This window comes from Coregonus lavaretus, assembly GCF_964263955.1.
Source record: "Coregonus lavaretus genome assembly, chromosome: 32".
NCBI classification, from domain to species: Eukaryota; Metazoa; Chordata; class Actinopteri; order Salmoniformes; family Salmonidae; genus Coregonus; species Coregonus lavaretus.
The window spans coordinates 10,729,642-10,749,893 of record NC_140019.1 but is presented as its reverse complement, the minus strand read 5'-3'; the positions used below and the strand labels follow the sequence as shown (position 1 = coordinate 10,749,893).

The following is a 20,252-nucleotide window of genomic DNA, read 5'->3' as shown; positions in this document are numbered from 1 at the left end:
TTAAGAGTCTGTAGATCTGAATGTTTATTGTATTTTACATAACACAGGAAATGTAAATTGATCATTTGAATCAGAACAGTAGCTGAATCAAAACATTTGATCTTGAGCATGATATTGGTTATCTTTTTATTGATTCAAAACTTTAAAGAAAAAGTAATTTCCACACCAGTTATTGTTTATTGTCAACATAATTAAGGAACAGAAAAATCACTTTAGATCTGTGTTAATTATAAGGCTTTGTTCTCCATTGCTCACGTGGTGAAATTATTAATGACGCATATACAGTGGGGAGAACAAGTATTTGATACACTGCCGATTTTGCAGGTTTTCCTACTTACAAAGCATGTAGAGGTCTACAGAAAATCACATTGTATGATTTTTAAGTAATTAATTTGCATTTTATTGCATGACATAAGTATTTGATACATCAGAAAAGCAGAACTTAATATTTGGTACAGAAACCTTTGTTTGCAATTACAGAGATCATACGTTTCCTGTAGGTCTTGACCAGGTTTGCACACACTGCAGCAGGGATTTTGGCCCACTCCTCCATACAGACCTTCTCCAGATCCTTCAGGTTTCGGGGCTGTCGCTGGGAAATACGGACTTTCAGCTCCCTCCAAAGATTTTCTATTGGGTTCAGGTCTGGAGACTGGCTAGGCCACTCCAGGACCTTGAGATGCTTCTTACGGAGCCACTCCTTAGTTGCCCTGGCTGTGTGTTTCGGGTCGTTGTCATGCTGGAAGACCCAGCCACGACCCATCTTCAATGCTCTTACTGAGAGAAGGAGGTTGTTGGCCAAGATCTCGCGATACATGGCCCCATCCATCCTCCCCTCAATACGGTGCAGTCGTCCTGTCCCCTTTGCAGAAAAGCATCCCCAAAGAATGATGTTTCCACCTCCATGCTTCACGGTTGGGATGGTGTTCTTGGGGTTGTACTCATCCTTCTTCTTCCTCCAAACACGGCGAGTGGAGTTTAGACCAAAAAGCTATATTTTTGTCTCATCAGACCACATGACCTTCTCCCATTCCTCCTCTGGATCATCCAGATGGTCATTGGCAAACTTCAGACGGGCCTGGACATGCTCTGGCTTGAGCAGGGTGACCTTGCGTGCGCTGCAGGATTTTAATCCATGACGGCATAGTGTGTTACTAATGGTTTTCTTTGAGACTGTGGTCCCAGCTCTCTTCAGGTCATTGACCAGGTCCTGCCGTGTAGTTCTGGGCTGATCCCTCACCTTCCTCATTATCATTGATGCCCCACGAGGTGAGATCTTGCATGGAGCCCCAGACCGAGGGTGATTGACCGTCATCTTGAACTTCTTCCATTTTCTAATAATTGCGCCAACAGTTGTTGCCTTCTCACCAAGCTGCTTGCCTATTGTCCTGTAGCCCATCCCAGCCTTGTGCAGGTCTACAATTGTATCCCTGATGTCCTTACACAGCTCTCTGGTCTTGGCCATTGTGGAGAGGTTGGAGTCTGTTTGATTGAGTGTGTGGACAGGTGTCTTTTATACAGGTAACGAGTTCAAACAGGTGCAGTTAATACAGGTAATGAGTGGAGAACAGGCGGGCTTCTTAAAGAAAAACTAACAGGTCTGTGAGAGCCGGAATTCTTACTGGTTGGTAGGTGATCAAATACTCATGTCATGCAATAAAATGCAAATTAATTACTTAAAAATCATACAAATGTGATTTTCTGGATTTTTGTTTTAGATTCCGTCTCTCACAGTTGAAGTGTACCTAGAATAATAATTACAGACCTCTACATGCTTTGTAAGTAGGAAAACCTGCAAAATCGGCAGTGTATCAAATACTTGTTCTCCCCACTGTATTTGTAAAACAATTTGTCAATCTAAACATTACATTTATATCTGTGATGTTACATATCAATAACACATTCATAATCAGATGCATTGAAACTTCACAAATAAAGCAATTAACAAAACATGACAACATGAACACATATTACATATTAAGTTAATACAAAAGTTTGGATTTGGGGATTTCTTCAAATATGTTTTGGTTTTAGTGATGTAATCTTGCTCGGTTGTTTTATTCTTTAGCTTTCCTGTCACACCTCCTTTTGAAGAAAAGTGTCTGCTACTATACAATTCCCAAATATTACCTCAGAAATACATAAACAATCAGAAACAGAAGAAGCAGGAACTCCTTAACCTTTTGACTACTGTAACCCTTGTATGGGGGGTACTGAGGGGTGGCCAGGACATGTGGCATCTCAGTTTCACCCAGCCTACTGAGTACACCTGACACCAGACCGCAAATGCCACACCACAGACACTAACTGCCAAGATGAGGTCTTGTTCCGGGGTCAACGCATTTGCAATGGTGAAACTGCCTCAAATGACTTCCATAACAAAATAACACACAGCTTTTTATGGGTTAAACCGCCTCAAGGGAAAATGTGTGTGAGTATGTGGAAGAATTCAATCTCCATTTCTGTACCCTTTTAGTTACTTATTTTGGGGGGAACAACCTTTCACCTCAACCTTGTTAATTTAGACATGAACTTTCACACAACCTCTAACTTCACATGTACTCTAAGAATGAGGGAGGCAGAGTTCCAGAATTCCACATTTTCCCAGTAGTTCAAACGCGCCGACCCCGCAGACATCACCTCTGAGCCAAGAGTTAGAAGGTTCTGCAATCGCCACCCCTGTCCACCTGTTCCAGCGCTCTCCTCAAACCCCCATCCTCAAAATCTGCCATCTTCTTCTGCTCTTCCTTCATATAACTATTTAGCTAACGAAACTCTGACCTACTGTATGTGTAATATAACTCCCCCTCCAACCCTGCACTGCTATGTGTTCACAGTGTGCAGGCTATTAATCAACTGCTATGGCTGGATTATAATGTAGTAGGGTCATTCCACCAATTAGGTCCCTTTTGAGTAGTGTAACTTGGAGAGAAAAAACACATTTCATCTCATTTTAACATTGTCATGAAGAGCACATGTTCAACTTAATGAAAAACACCCCCCCCCATCTCAAGAGGTTAAAGAAAAAAATGACTATAGTAAGTGCCTATTTAGTGCCAAATACATTAACAGGGTTGACGACTTCATTTTAAATTCAGCCATAAATCTCCTTGTGACAGGGGGAATGGAAGCTTGTTGTGTACAACAGGGAGGGGTAATTGAATGCAATAGTAAAAAAATGTCTAAACTGTCTATCTCTATGGGCACCCTCAGCGGGGTGGATTCAATGGATGCATCTGTTTTTCAGGGTAAATGGAAAGAGAGCCTGTGTCGCGGCTTCCACTTTTGGACGTTAACAAGGCAACACTCCATCTTAACTCCTCCCCCACATTTACTGGATTGGTTCAAAGAGGACCTCCCCCAACAGTTTCTTTCTCATCAGGACCAGAAAGAAAGAAATGCCACCACCACAAAACACCAGAAAATTGCAAAAATGAGTAGAACCAGCTCATCTGCTTTACATATTTAAAAATGAATAGTTTCACCAATTAAAATGTGTTCAGTTCACGTAACAGGGTTGACCTTAAAATGAGGGACAGGGTTTTTTGTAGTCTGACGACCCACATTAATTTATTCCGCTTCTCTGTCGTTCGCTACATGCTTTAGTCTGAGACTGCCATCACTGAAGTCGTTTGTGGTGACGAGGGGCGTTGTACAAAACAAAGTCATCAGCGTTTGGATTGTCGCTAACCAATCAGAGTATCAAAGCCAAGTATGGGTAGCCAGGCAAGACTTTTTTTTTTTTTTTTTTTACTTCAAATTAATTACTAATAACAATCTTCAGAAATGACTTTGTCAAAGCAACAAAATGACTAGGGCTTTACAATGATGGTGAAACTTGGGAGATACATTGGGGTTAAGTGGGTTAAAACTTCCTAGAAGTCACAGAGGATGCACAGAGGGACATGTAAAAATGATGAATTTTAGCATTTTAGCAAGTTTTTATTCATAGTATAAATCTGATTGATTGAATTGTCCATGTGGTCTATATTAAAGGGCACTTCATTTAATATAACAAGCTTTTAAAATGCAATATTTGTGCACAATTTCTACTTAAAATATCAAAGGGACGCAAAAGGCACTCATTTTGTTGAACGACCCAGACTGCTGATGCCACAACCTAATTGATAGCAGGGGCGCAGTCAATTCGAATTGAACGCTGTCAATTCAGGAAGTTAACCAAAATTCAAATTCAATAATTGGACAAAGGGCCTCTATTTTCTTAATGACTGAAAAGTAGAAGCTATTTATTTAAAAAGGTTTTTCCATTTTTTAATTTGATATTGAAATCACTTCCTGAACCATGGTAGATAGATAAGACACCCATATCATATTCTCTCCAAATCACTGAAGATGATACCTATTTTATTCCTGAGATGGTCCCTAAAATTTAAGTGAGAAAAATGCAAAGGTTGTGAGATATGTTTTTATATAACAGGAGTGTTTTTTCTTCCTGTGATGTACCTTTTAAACTAACTAAACTAACCCTTACCCCAGTACAAAAATACACACCCGCACACAGCATACCCGTGCTAAACATGGGTTCTATTCAGAAGGGTCCAATGTTAGGAACAAACACTTAGGCAGGACTAAAACACATATGCTTCTCTGTCATGCAGAATAGGGAATCGATTTTTTTATTACTTTGATCTGTGACTAAAATCTAAACATTGCACCCTCCTGAACAAACCCCAGGTGCTTCTCCCCCCTGACTTCCTGTCTAGTTGAAGTGGGACAGGAAGTACCCCAGGTCGTAGCGTGGAGGACAGTGCAGGCCCAGCCCCTGGCAGAGGGCGAGGAGGCGCTGGCGAGCGTTGGCGGCATTGTGGGCGTCTCTCACCCCGACATTACAGAAGGGCTCCTCGTACTCCCCAGAGATCAATTCATCCTCCTCAGCCAGCTCGTTCAGCCATAGAGCCCCCTCCTGGTGCAGCCCTCTCAGGCGCTCAGGGCTGGCTGTGCTTCTCAGGGCCTGGAGGTGCTGTGACACCACCACCATCACCCCAGCAAAGTGGCCTCTGGCTGGGAGCGCTGTGGCCGAGGGCAGGCACGGACGCAGCCCGCAGGACACCATGAAGGCGGCCATCAGGATGTCCACGCCATACAGCTGCCGGATCCAGTCGCGCAGGTAGAAGCCGCCCATGCGGGCATTGATCTCGATGAGCCTCGGGCCCACCTCCGTCATCTTCATCTCAACGTTGAACACGCCGTCTTGCAGGCCGCATCCCAGGCAGGCGTGGTGCGCCGCGCGGATCAGCTGAGCACGCTTCTCCGGCGCCAGCCCAGAGGGCATCTGGGAGGCCGTCTCGGTGAAGGCCGGGGCACGGGTGGGGCCATTGTCGGACACGAAGGCGCCCTCCAGTCGCCCCTCAAACAGGACCACGTCCACATCGTGCTCTGTGCCTCCCACGTACTCCATGAGGGTCATGGCGTTGCCCCATCCCAGGCCAATGCCAGGGTAGTCTGTCTCCTCGCGGAGGTCCCCTCCAATCCTCTCAAAGTGTGCCAGGCTTTCCTCCAGAGAGCCCACCTTCCTCACGCCCACCGCCCCGGCCCCGTACTCCAGCTTCATGATGGCAGGGAACCTCACCACCCCTACACTGGCCCCACCAAGCCCCCCCACCCCACCACTGGCTGCCTTCTCCAGATCCAGGGCGCTCTCCACATGGATACAGGGAACAGCATAGGAAGAAGGGGAGGGAGAAAGGAGGGGAGCGGAGGGCCGGAAAGTGCCGAAGGACTGTGAGAAGGAAGAGGAGGCTGAGGCGGATGAAGAGGTAGAGGTGGTAGTGCCGGGTTTGCCCATTGCCTCATTGAAGAGATCCCCCCTGTCAAAATCGGCCATAGCTCTCATGCTATCTCCTTCCATGTTGACCATGCCGTTGACCACACCGTTCTGTTGTCTTCCTCTCCTCTCACCTTCTCTAAACTCAACCAGGCCATCCGCCTGACCGGAGGGTTGCTCAACACTGATCAAGTTAGTCCCAGTAGACTTTAGTAGGCCCTGGAGGTGCCTGTGGGTGCGGCTCTTCTCCTTTGCGATGCGGATGGCCTCGGGGGGAGGTCCCCTGAGCCCCAGCCTATCACAGACCAGAGACGTTAGCACCACGCAGTCATCCCAGAAGCACACGCAGCCATCAGGGCGGAGCCCGGAGGACAACAGCCAATCACAGATGCGGGAGCAGTGCTGGTCGTCACGGCGGTGGTCGGGCAGGTCTGGCAGGGGCAGGAAGTGGTCGACCAACTGGGAGGCGAAGTGGGCGGGGTCACAGTCCACCAGCAGGATCTGATTGGAGGGGAGGGAGTTGGTGAGTTCAGTTCAGCACATTAGCATAACTAGCTAACCAGTAACCATTAATGTGTCATTTGATCGGACTTGCACTGCAGTAAAATGCACTTCTAAAATGGCTGAAAAGTCTGTTGAGGCGATCTATTCACTTTCACTAGTTAATTCCCAATGTAGACATTCACCTTGAGTTTGTATTTTTTGGCTGCTCCCCAAATGAACTTCTTGCTGTGTCCTCCAGCTCCCACCACCAGCACAGTCTTCCCCTGCATCAGGTAGTACTGGGAGCGGGTGAGGGGGGTGAGGAGGAGGGTGCCCCTACTCCACCCCTCTATCCCACTGTCACATCCCTCCATCTCCATCCCCATCCCTCGGTCCGAGAAGGAGGAGCGGAGACAGAGGGAGGGGTGGAGGCCAAGAACAACAGGGCTGATGATGTAACCATCCATGGTGAAGAGGAGGTCTACGCCTAGGAGAGAGGGAGTAGAATGGAGGTAGAGAGATACAGAGGGAGTGGAAGGGTCAGACAGTAGCTCAGTGAGACAAAGGAGTGCTGACAGAGGGTGAAACTTATGATGCCATAAGTATACCCATGCTTTCAGAGAGGCTTCGACATGGATCTGCAGTAATCCTTATCAAGTTATAGATAAACTCAGACGGCTTCATGCTACCTTAGAGGGAAAACTTTGGCAGTGAGCCAACACACACCTATCATGTCGGTCTGGGCGCCCGCTCCACCGCGCAGTTCTGCAGACATGCTAGACTCTGTTTCCATGACAACACAGAGGCAGGACAGGGCGGTGTCCGTTGCTAGGCGACGGAGAGAGGTCGCCATGGTAGGGTCAGTGAAACCGCACTCTAATAGGGTGATCTCCAAGGACTGAGAGAGGGAGTGGCTGTGAGAGAGAGGGGCGTCGGACACACCCACTCTACACACCAACTGAGGGAGGGGGATAGAACGTGAGAGGGAGGGAAAGAAGAGAGAAGTTAGTGAAAAGGTCATTGATTTCAAACAAACATTTCAGTTCATGTACAGTGCCTAGAAAAGTACTCATCCCCCTTGGCGCTTTTCCTATTTTGTTGCATTACAACCTGTAATTTAAATGGATTTTTATTTGGATTTCATGTAATGGACATACACAAAATAGTCAAAATTGGTGAAGTGAAATGAAAAAAATTACTTAACGGAAAAGTGGTGCGTGCATATGTATTCACCTCCTTTGCTATGAAGCCCCTAAATAAGATCTGGTGCAACCAATTACCTTCAGAAGTCACAGAATTAGTTAAATAAAGTCCACCTGTGTGCAATCTAAGTGTCACATGATCTGTCACATGATCTCAGTATATATACACCTGTTCTGAAAGGCCCCAGAGTCTGCAACACCATTAAGCAAGGGGCACCACCAAGCAAGCGGCACCATGAAGACCAAGGAGCTCTCCAAGCAGGTCAGGGACAAAGTTGTGTAGAAGTACAGATCAGGGTTGGGTTATAAAAAATAAATCAGAAACTTTGAACATCCCACGGAGCACCATTAAATCCATTATAATTTTTTTTAAATAATATGGCACCACAACAAACCTGCCAAGCGAGGGCCGCCCACCAAAACTCACGGACCAGGCAAGGAGGGCATTAATCAGAGAGGCAACAAAGAGACCAAAGATAACCCTGAAGGAGCTGCAAAGCTCCACAGAGGAGATTTAAGTATCTGTCCATAGGACCACTTTAAGCCGTACACTCCACAGAGCTGGGCTTTAAAGAAGAGTGGCCAGAAAAAAGCCATTGCTTAAAGGAAAAAATAAGCTAACACGTTTGGTGTTCGCCAAAAGGCATGTGGGAGACTCCCCAAACATATGGAAGAAGGTACTCTGGTCAGATGAGGCTAAAATTGAGCTTTTTGGCCATCAAGGAAAACGCTATGTCTGGCTCAAACCCAACACCTCTCATCACCCCGAGAACACCATCCCCACAGTGAAGCATGGTGGTGGCAGCATCATGCTGTGGGGATGTTTTTCATCGGCAGGGACTGGGAAACTGGTCAGAATTGAAGGAATGATGGATGGTGCTAAATACAGGGAAATTCTTGAGGGAAACCTGTTTCAGTCTTCCAGAGATTTGAGACTGGGATGGAGGTTCACCTTCAAGAAGGACAATGACCCTAAGCATACTACTAAAGCAACACTCAAGTGGTTTAAGGGGAAACATTGAAATGTCTTGGAATGGCCTAGTCAAAGCCCAGACCTCAATCCAATTGAGAATCTGTGGTATGACTTAAAGATTGCTGTACACCAGCGGAACCCATCCAACTTGAAGGAGCTGGAGCAGTTTTGCCTTGAAGAATGGGCAAAAATCCCAGTGGCTAGACGTGCCAAGCTTATAGAGACATACCCCAAGAGACTTGCAGCTGTAATTGCTGCAAAAGGTGGCTCTAAAAATTATTGACTTTGGGGGGGGGGGTGAATATTTATGCACGCTCAAGTTTTCTGTTTTTCTGTCTTATTTCTTGTTTGTTTCACAATGAAAAATATTTTGCATCTTCAAAGTGGTAGGCATATTGTGTAAATCAAATGATACAATTTTAATTCCAGGTTGTAAGGCAACAAAATAGGAAAATGCCAAAGGGGGTGAATACATTCGCAAGCCACTGTATTTGGTCTTTTACAGGAATTTGTCTCACATTCCCGAGTTAAATAAATTTACAGAGCTATATATACACATGCTATAGGTTTACAGTATTGAGGGTCAATACAAATTGTGATGCACAGTCAACATTTCATTTCTCTCTCCTACCTCGTTCTCTCTCGTTCTCTCTCTCTCTTTCGCTCACCTTGTAGAGGAGAGGCAGGTCCAGAGGTGAGCGACTTACGATGGCACACAGTCTGAAGGACAGGTCTGGAACCTGAGGCCTGCAGTCTGACACACACACAACATCTACTACTTCACTATGAAAACACCAGGAGGATCATCTATGGTAACAGCCGTAGTACATTACGTTGTACTAGAGTCCTTACAAGTTCAATATCATGTGAGGAACACATTCAATAATCATGAAAATAAGGTCCTTAAACCTCGAACTACCCCCCTCTGTTCCAGACTCAAAGCCCTCACCGGTGTACCGTTCCCAGGTGCGGTCCTCTACCCGCGGCCCAGGCTTCAGTGGTGAGCAGTAGACCTCCAGCAGTACTGCCTCTCCAGGGAGGAGCTGGGGCAGGAGATAACCTACCTTGGCCCAGACCTCATCCCTATTGTTCCTGGACAGGTAGACAGGGGGTGAGGTTGCCTCGCCCACGAACCTTCCACCACTGCACCTGAGCACCACCTATACACAAAGTAAAAGGAAAGCTTGAGGAAATGTGTACATTTACACAAATGCTGACTAAAATATCCTCTAACAAACAGGACATACACTTTCAGATCCCTTCATATCCTCAGACTCCAGGAAAGAGTCCACCTTGTTTCGGACGGAGTTCATCCCTCCCTCTGCCCCCATTTCCAGGTGCACCACCTCCACCCCTCCTGTCCTGCCCTCCTCCAGTCCCATCTGCCCCGGGGGCAACAGTAGGGCCAGCGTCGGGGGGCAGTGGATCTTGGCCTTCTGCAGTAGAACCCTGGTGGTTAGAACATCCCCCCAGAACCGACCCAGTGCGCCGGAACCTCCGCTTGGGCAGTCTGTCTCCCGGGTCACTTCCTCCTCAGCCCAAGGGTCACATGACAGGAAGTAGGTGACCCTGCGAGGGGGGTTAAAGTTGGAGAGGAAAGTACGGCCTCCCAGGTCAAAGGTGACAGCCTTGTGGACCAGGAGGGAGGGGGAGGAGTGAGAGAGCCAGGACGGAGAAAGACACAGGAGAGCATCTCCTAGAGAGAAGAGTGGAATGGTTGGGGTAGAGAGAGACCGAGGGAGGTAAACGAGAGAGAGAAAGAGGGAGGGACAGAAGGAGTGGGTGATGTGGAAAGTGAAGTAGAGAGAAATTGGATGGGGGTAAGAGAGAGAGAGAGAAAGATTCTTGACCGGTCACAGCTTTCCATGAAAATATAGGGGGGTTGACGTACCTAGAAAACTGGAAATATCATTGACATATAAACATTTCCATAGAAAAAGGTCAAAAGTCATAGAGGCGATCGTTTCACCTGTAAAATGAACTATTTTTTCATTTTTTCCCCCTCTCCACCACTGAAGTAAAGTGTTTTAATCTGGTATTGGTCATAACAGAGAGACAAAGCAGGAAATAGAATTACTATTTATGTATAAATAGAGTCAGGAAGGGCAGTGACAATCTCATTAAATGTCAACCTGCACTAGTGATCTTTCCCCTCAACCGTTTGGCCATCAGGCTAAAATTAGAGCTATTACTGTTAGACTCAGAGCTTTTCTCTCTAGGGGGCGATTATGTTATTTGATAATGACACCAATGAATCCCATAAAAGGAATACCGTTCCAACATATATTTTGCCGGCGATCTGGCAAGGCAAAGTTTTGAGGTCCATAGATGGTGAAGAAAGCCATGTACAAGCTAACACCATTATTGGAATCACTAAGGAACACTTGGAAGACCTCTTGGAAAACACTTTGGCACCTACTTTGAAAGGAAGGGTGTATGTTTTGACTGATGCTCTGGCCAAATAGGGTTTTACATTGATTCACTGTCAGATTTCTACAGGTTAGCAAATGCTGGTACTGGTTGGTATAAAGTACCAAAGTATAAATAAAGTGGAGTGATTTATATATCGGTTGTATTTCCTGTCTGGCTGTGTTCTGCTAGCGTACCTGGGCTCCGTTGGCCTACCTCCAACAGCAGAGAGAGGTAGGGGAGGGGGGATCCCAAAGCGCAGACACACAGCTCAGAGTGACTCATACCTAGAAGAGAAGGAAAACAGTACAACAGCCATTAGTGACAAGGTCAAATTCCCCATGCATCAGTGCAGCCCTTCACTATGTAATAGAAAGTAGTTAATGAATGTTAGCCAATACAAAAGTTAGGTCCAAAAACAACCATATAGGGGCAGAAGGTCATCATTGCTCATTGAAGGACACACAACCTTATTGCTTACACCCCCATGGTCCCTCTGGCCCTTTCCCGTCTGCAAACACTAAATGGGTAGGTGCTAGGGGAAGTGGCTAGGATCTTGCCTAGGGGTTGTTTTTGGACCAGGTGAGAGTAAACGGAAACACACCTGTTCACCTAGTAGCCCATTGACATATAGTACTAAACTCACTTGGTCTGGGTGACTCTGTGCAGGTTAAGATCCAGTGTTTGTGATAGGTTTAACTCTGGTGTTCAAACATTCAGAGCATTGCAGATAGAAAGGTAAGGTCATAGAGCAGCCACAATTCCCATGTCATAGGGATTGTAATAAACAGCGTCCGGTGTCTTTCTAGCCTGGTACATTTCTATCTGCATCATCCTGTACGTTTCAGCCGGGTGATCGTAGCCCGGGTCTCACCCTGTGGCAGGTCCTGTGTTTCAGGCAGGTCGATCTCCCTCAGAGCCTCTTGCAGGGTCTGGAACAGCGCCACCTCCTGGCTGGAGGACCATACCCTTGGTCCCCCAGTAGCACATCCTCCTGGAGAGGAGGGGAGGCTGGGGACAACGGTGCTGGGGAGAGAGCTGAGAGAGAGCTGTGGGGGACAGGGTGAGTGTGAGAGACATAATAACAATGTTGAAATTATACATGTTGAGAGAAGGAGAAAGAGAAGGGGTTGTAAAATGACTTTACAGATGGATGTTCAGGGAGAAAAGAGGATAAAATGGTGATCATGAGCCAGAACAATGAGCCATTACAGGTTACTACTGATTTATAAACTATCTACAAATAATTAATAGTCTGTAACAACTTATAAACCATTTACAAACCCTCCATTAACTGTTTTTCCTTGATGTAAATGTTTTTTCCCTCAAGGAAAAGTGTTACCAAACACTGTCAGAGAGGAACATGAATGTCAGAGTGCCACCGATACTGTTAAACACATGCCACTGACAGCTGTGCGTGTACATCCCGCCCACGTAGTAAACACACCCATTCATTAACACACACACACACACACACACACACACACACACACACACACACACACACACACACACACAGATATGGACTTTAAACAATGGAATTTATTACAACAAAGCATTGATTGATATGTTGGCCAGCAAACTTTGTTAACCTCGTAACGATCGGACCCTTTTTTTCAATTTTCGCCTAAAATGACATACCCAAATCGAACTGCCTGTAGCTCAGGACCTGAAGCAAGTATATGCATATTCTTGATACCGTTTGAAAGGAAACACTTTGAAGTTTGTGGAAATGTTAAATTAACGTAGGAGAATATAACACATTAGATCTGGTAAAATATAATACAAACAAAAAAACATGCGTATTCATCTTTGAAATGCAAGAGAAAGGCCACAATATAATATTGCAGTTTAGGCGCAATTTAGATAGCAGCGTGTGTGCAAAGTTTCAGATTGATCCAGTGAAGCATTGCAATACTGGACTATTTTGTATCAAGTCTGCCCAAATGTGCCGAATTGGACAATTTATAAATGTTCAAGTACATAACTATAGAGAACATACAAACATGATATGATTATACAAAATGTAAGTTTACACACTCCCAGGAATGTCATACATGATGGATCATTAGCTTATACACTAACTTTCACACATCTAGATGGCCGGACGGGGTGGGTGTGGAGCCAGAGACAGCAGGGGTTCAAACTGTAGAACCCAGTTCCTACATTTGAATATAAAAATGGATTTTATCAAACAAAACTATGCTATATTTGATCTCTGAGACCCTTAGGATGATAAATCAGAGCAAGATTACTGAATGTAAGTACATTATTTACCTTCAGAGGTGAATGTATCAAACCAGTTGTCGTGATAAGTTTTGTTGTTGTTGTGCACTCTCCTCAAACAATAGCATGGTCTTTTTTCACTGTAATAGCTACTGTAAATTGGACAGTGCAGTTAGATTAACAAGAATTTAAGCTTTCTGCCCATATAAGACATGTCTATGTCCTGAAAAGTTTGCTGTTACTTACAACAGTCATGCTAATCACATTAGCGCACATTAGCTCAACCGTCCCGTATAAGGGACACCGATCCCGTAGAGGTTAAATACTAAGATATCTATCTTCTGGTTTATATGGGTATTAAGATAATCAAATCAGTTGTATCCTTGAGGGAAAAAACAATGTTTGAAGTTATCTTTTTTTATTTAATTTTTTTACAGAAAATTATATCTTAGAATATTTATGAGTTAGCTGTTTAAATCATTGAACTTGCATTGTTAAATTCTCCGTGGCTCTCTCTACTTCAGTAGCAGGTTGTGTGGGCGCTCAGATTATATACGATACACACAAACAAACCACATGCATTGTTATGCAAAACGATCACCTACACAGCAACGGCATTGTTTGGTGTGCAATCACGTGAGAACAATACACACGGTCCACTTGTTCTCCTTCAACTCTCGTCACCCTCTCTTTGTCCTCTTCCCTCCTTCACCCCTCTCTCCCTCTATTTGCCCATCATCACCAGATATGTTTATTTACCTTCTCTTCTAATGACCTACACACCTGAAGGGTTTTACTCTACTGTTTAATTCCCACCACCATGTACTTGTAGAGCTCCAGTAGTTTGCTGCCTGTATAAGACATTCAATGAAACTATAAATACTTATTGGCACCGCAGAAAACACAGCCCCACCTCTCGCTCAGCATTACTTGCACTGTAACCTATGTAAATCACACTTGACACTAAATTTAACACGATACGCACAGACCCTCTGACACTTTTCTCTCTCACAGACAACAAGCAGAACTGTAAAGGTTCCGCGATGAACAGTCGCAGCTGCTTTCCCTCCAATCTCTCCCCATTCCTCTCTACAGCAATCGCTCAGCAGTCTCACTCCATTCCACCTCGTCGTTCAGTCTCTGCCACCCTGTCTTGGGCTCTCTTTCATTCCTCACGTCTATCACTTGTATTTCAACAAGCCTGTTGCACTCAATTGCATTTGATTGCCAAATACTGAAAAAAACGATTCAGTCAATTTATCAAATGTAATAAAATGCAGAGCAAGACCAAGCAAACCTTTGAAGACTTATCATGCATTAACATACAACAACTATCACACAATTATAGGAAAAACTTTGCAGAAAAGCTAAAGAACGCTTACTTCAAATAGAAATGTTGAAAACCTGCAGATATAAGCTTACATCAACGTTCATGCTACCCAACTCTCTTATTCAACTCACCATTATGTCTGCAGTGACCAAGTGGCAACCTGGAAATGACAGAAAGAGGAAGAAAGTGAGAGGGTAAGGTAAGAAAGGGAGGGAGGGAGGGAGGGAGGTAGGAAGGGAGCAAGCTGGAAAGGGTCAGAGGAGGGAGGGGGCAGAAATAGGAAATGTGGAGCATACTGAAAGCTGAGAAGAAGTAAAAACATAACAGGTGACATGCTATTCAACTTGTCTCTGTTTTCTTATGTAATATATTGTAAAAAGCCCATGTGAGCCTAATAAATCTAAGTGGCAGTATTATTAGTACGCTGACCTATAGACTATTTATAAACACAAACACATTGTGAGAGCCAAGGCACTTCCATAGACCTCGGAGATCACAGGAATGCCAACCTGTTGGTCGGTTGTGACACCCTGCCATGCAAATGATGCTACGGATGTTACGTCCCCAATTCCTTACATGTAAATACTTATTGGCGTAGTCTGCAACTTAAATGGGCAAGATAACTTGGTTTACCGTTTTCCATCGTTTAATCCCTTTCTGTAATTGAAGAAAGGCAATACAACCTAACTCTCTGAAAGAACAATGGTAAATCACTTGTACACCAACACATTACACAGACATTATAGGCTACCCTTTTTTCAACCCTGGTTAGGGCTGTGGCGGTCATGAAATTGTGTCAGCCGGTAACCATCATGCAAATAACTGTCGGTCTCACGGTAATTGACTGTTAATGAACATAAACATATTTAGCATCTCCCGGCTTCCACGCATCGCCTACAAGCCACTGATGCAGAATTTTTGAACATTTACATTTGAAAAAGTCTTATAATTCCATTTAATATAGCCTACTCCATCACAATAAATCCATTATTTATTTTAGGCAGGTCTAAAGAAATATTATGATATGAAGAAAATGTAGCCTATTTCAGAAGAACAGAATAGCATATTCTGAGTCGTCCTTATGTTAGGCACTGATCTGGCTATGCCATATGGCTATACCAGTTCATTTAGCAGACAAGATTAGCTTATAATTCCCGTGGCATTATTTTATATTCTTTTCTAGTAAGAAGGATACAATTGAACATACTGTAGCTGAATAAAATAGAAAGGGTATTTTTCCCCAAACGATTTCAGAGGGAGTGCGCACATGCAGCTATTCTGTGTTGAGCAGTTAACCAAGTGATTATTTGAAACAGGTCCTCCTATATGCTTAAATGGAAATGTAAAAAAAATGTCAGCTTCATATTCATCTCCAGCACCACCCCAACATCAACATACAGTATGTGAAAATGGTGTGTTTCTATGTTTTGTACAAAAAAAGATAGAGGAAGATGAGTGTTTCCAATGACATCATCAACTAATTATACTGAACAAAAATATAAACGCAACATGTCAAGTGTTAGTCCCATGTTTCATGAGTTGAAATAAAAGATCCCAGAAATGTTCTATATGCACAAAAAGCGTATTTCGCTCTGATTTTTTGCACAAATTTGTTTACATCCCTGTTAGTTAGCATTTCTCCTTTGCCAAGATAAATCCATCCACCTGATAGGTGTGGCATATCAAGAAGCTGATTAAACAGCATAATCATTACACAGGGGCACCTTGTTCTGGGGACAATAAAAGGCCACTCTAAAATGTGCAGTTTTGTCACACAATGCCAGATGTGTTAAGTTGAGGGAGCGTGCAATTAGCATGCTGACTGCAGGAATGTCCACCATTGAAAAGGCATGGGACAACATTCGACAATCAACAGCCTGATCAACTCTTTGCGAAGGAGATGTGTCGCGCTGCATGAGGCAAATGGTGGTCACACCAGATACTGACTGGTTTTCAGATCCACGCCCCTACTTTTTTTTTTAAGGTATCTGTGACCAAGAGATGCATATCTGTATTCCCAGTCATGTGAAATCCATATATTAGGGCCTAATGAATTTATTTCCTTATATGAACTGTAACTCAGTAAAATCTTTGAAGTTATTGCATGTTGCGTTTATATTTTTGTTCAGCGTAGTAGACAATTAGTGGGCATTGCCTACTCATAATTGGTTAAAATCACATGATGCATACCAATGATGTCATTGGAAACTTATTTTCCTCTATCCTTTTCACTAAAAAACATAGAAACGTGCCATTTTCACATATGTTGATGTTGGGGTGGTGCTGGAGATGATGAATATAAGGTTTCAAAATTGTGAAATGTTCCTTTAATTTAGAGTTATTTATGCAACTTTAGTTGTGATACAAACCTTATGCTATATGTTTTGATTTCTAGTACAATCGAAGGCTGCATGATGCGACTCTAATGATGATTTGAAAAAAGTTGCATGAAAGGCATGTGCTCTGCTCTGTTTCTTACGCAGGCTGCACACACTTCATCAGCCTCTCATTCACAATTTGACAGGCACTTGAAAATATTCTCATCCATCAGACTATTCTCAATTTAATCTGGTCTTTACATATAGCCTACTAATATACAGTGCCTTCCGAAAGTATTCATACCCCTTGACTTTTTCCACATTTTGTTGTGTTACAGCCTGAATTTTATATGAATTAAATTAAGATTGTTTCACTACACACAATACCCCATAATGTCAAAGTAGAATTATGTTTTTAATTTATTTTTTACAAATTCACTCAAAATGAAAAGCTGAAATGTCTTGAGCACAGGAGGTTGGTGGCACCTTAATTGGGGAGAACGGGCTCGTGGTAATGACTGGAGCAGAATCAGTGGAATGGTATCAAATACATCAAAACACATGGTTTCCAGCTGTTTGATGCCATTCCATTTGCTCTGTTCCGGCCATTATTATGAGCTGTTCTCCCCTCAGCAGCCTCCACTGGTCTTGAGTCAATAAGTATTCAACCCCTTTGTTATGACGCCTAAATAAGTTCAGGAGTAAAAATGTGCTTAACAAGTCACATAAGTTGCATGGACTCACTCTGTGTGCAATAGTGTTTAACATGATTTTTGAATGACTACCTCATCTCTGTACCCCACACATAAAATTAACTGTAAGGTTGATCACTTGAGCAGTGAATTTCCAACACAGATTCAACCGCAAAGACCAGGTAGGTTTTCTAATGCCTCGCAAAGAAGGGCACCTATTGGTAGATGGGTTAAAAATATAAAAAAACATACATTGAATATCCCTTTGAGCATGGTGATGTTTTTAATTACACTTTGGATGGTGTATCAATACACGCAGTCACTACAAAGATACAGGTGTCCTTCCTAACTCAGTTGCCGTAGAGGAAGGAAACCGCACAGGGATTTCACCATGAGGTCAATGGTGACTTTAAAACAGTTAGAGTTTAATGGCTGTGATAGGAGAAAACTGAGGATGGATCAACAACATTGTAGTTACTCCACAATACTAACCTATATGACAGCGTGAAAAGAAGGAAGCTTGTACAGCACACGTGTCAAACTCATTCCACGGAGGGCCGAGTGTCTCCGGGTTTTCGATCCTCCCTTATACTTGATTGATGAATTAAGGTCACTAATTAGTAAGGAACTCCCTTCCCCTGGCTGTCTAGGGCTTAATTGAAAGGAAAAACCAAAAACCAGCAGACTCTAGGCCCTCCATGGAATGAGTTTGAAACCCCTGCTGTACAAATTTACAATATTCCAAAACATGCATCCTGTTTGCAATAAGGCACTAAAGTAAAACTGCAAAAAATGTGGCAAACAAATTAACTTAATGTCCTGAATACAAAGTGTTATGTTTGGGGCAAATCCAACACAACACATCACTGAGTACCACCAAGTGTTTTGGGGGATAAAAATAAAATGGAATAGAGCTAAGCACAGGCAAAATCCTAGAGGAAAACTTGGTTCAGTCTGCTTTCCAACAGACACTGGGAGACAAATTCACCTTCCAGCAGGACAATAACCTAAAACACAAGACCAAATATTAACTGGAGTTGCTAACCAAGAAGACAGTGAATGTTCCTGAGTGGCCTATTTACAGTTTTGACTTAAATTGGCTTGAATATCTATGGCAAGACTTGAAAATGGCTGTCTTGCAATGATCAACAACCAATGTGACAGAGCTTGAAGAATTTTAAAAATAATTATGTGCAAATATTGTACAATCCAGGTGTGCAAAGCTCTTAAGACTCACAGCTGTAATCGCGGCCAAAGGTGATTCTAACCTGTATTGACTCAGGGGTGTGAATACTTATGTAAATGAGATATTTCCGTACTAAAAAAATAATTTAGTCTATTTTGAATTCAGGCTGCAACAACAAAATGTGGAATAAGTCAAAGGGTATGAATACTGTCTGAAGGCACTGTATGTGTGGAATTATTTTTTATTTAAAAAACATGTAATCCGTAGAACGATTGCACAATGACTGGGCTTATAAGAACACGTTTCACTAGGCTCTGTAGGCTATGGGCTTTCCAACCCTGTTCCAGGGGTCTTTGGCCTATAGGCTGCCCTTAGAGTTATTTGGCCACTTCAGTTGTGATATACAAACCTTATTAAAATAGGCCTATGGGCTAGGCTACATTAGGCCTCTTCTTGCCTTAGACTGCACACGCTGGGCATCATTCACAAGGAATAATATTCTCACCCATCAGACTATTCTCAATTTAATCTTGTCTTTGCATATACTAAATCATATATGTGTGAAATTAGTTTTGATTTAGAATGGACCACTATCATGCACCTGTCGGAACAGAAAAAAAAGACATCATCCGTATGCACTTGAATAGCGGACGCTTTTCCCACAGTTCATTTTCATGCTAGCTAGGTAGGCTACACCGGTTGTAAAGCAAAGCAATGTGCTTAATATATGGAAAGTTGAGAAATAAATATAGTAGGCCTAGCCTATAGAAAGCTGATGGGATCCTCCTCTTTTTAATAAGAGGCCATCAAAACTCTGTTTTCTCGCGCAATTGCATAGAATAGCCTATAGAAATGTTGTGCAACATGGGCTTATAGGAACACATTTCATTCCATGCATCAACCAGCTATGAGGAGCTGGCTCTCGCTGTGCAACAGGTGATCCTATTCCACTCAAACGCTGATTGCCAGGGCTTTCATAAAATATTTAATTCGATTTTCGATTTCATTTGCATTGATGTCAGCGTGATTTGAAAGAGAATAGAGCGCTGATTACCAGGCCATTAGCGACTGGCTATTAGCAAGTTTGGTAGGCTACTGGTCACGTGGAATTTGACTGAGGTCATGACTCGTGACTGCCGGTGTTGTGGTAATACATCACCGTAACGGCCCTAACCCTGGTTATTGTTGCCCTTTAAGTCAACCACTCTGTATGAAGCTTGCCAATGTAAACAGACTGAGGAGATTGCGGGGAGGAGCCAGGCTGTACCAGGACAGACGTTGATTGGCAGGGGAGGAGCCAGGCCGTACCTCTGTTCCACCTCTGCCAGCCCTGTACAGGTGAGTGTCGACTAAAAGGGAAGATCCCCTACCTTATCAGGTGCCATGGAGGTGTAGGGACAGGGATGGAGGAGAAAGGTACAGTCCGACACTATCAGTACGTCTCGCTCCTTCACACAGGCTCTACCTGCCGGCCTCCTTGGCTATCTGACCACTGTGATAGTCAAGGGCTTTTAGACGTCTGAAACACACAACACAGACAAAAGTAATTTAATCAGAAGTAATCAACCGTTATCAACCTAATGATTGATGCGAACAGGTGTGTATGTTTACTGTTGAGTCACTAACCTTGTTCACTGGACACTTCCTC

The 20,252-nt window shown here is 43.6% G+C and overlaps 1 protein-coding gene across 1 annotated transcript; it reads right to left on the bottom strand.

Moving 5' to 3' along the window:
- Nucleotides 1–20,104, bottom strand: LOC311107890 (carnosine synthase 1-like). The gene is made up of 10 exons (XM_084150476.1): nt 19,975–20,104; nt 14,540–18,425; nt 11,727–11,901; nt 11,050–11,139; nt 9,691–10,139; nt 9,393–9,603; nt 9,112–9,197; nt 6,995–7,226; nt 6,472–6,755; nt 1–6,286 (listed from the first exon to the last, which is right to left on the bottom strand). Exons 2-10 carry the CDS (start codon nt 14,540–14,542, stop codon nt 4,721–4,723), a joined length of 3,096 nt encoding a protein of 1,031 aa, XP_084006602.1. The 5' UTR covers nt 14,543–18,425; nt 19,975–20,104; the 3' UTR covers nt 1–4,720.
- Nucleotides 20,105–20,252: the final 148 nt, after the last annotated feature.

Bases quoted from the DNA above. Each gene is read 5' to 3' on its own strand.
- LOC311107890 (XM_084150476.1), bottom strand. The intron at 11,140-11,726 runs GTGAGACCCGGG...CTTCTCTTCTAG, and splicing joins AACACAGGACCTGCCACAGG to GTATGAGTCACTCTGAGCTG. The intron at 6,756-6,994 runs GTGTGTGTTGGC...CCTCTCTCCTAG, and splicing joins CGCCCAGACCGACATGATAG to GCGTAGACCTCCTCTTCACC.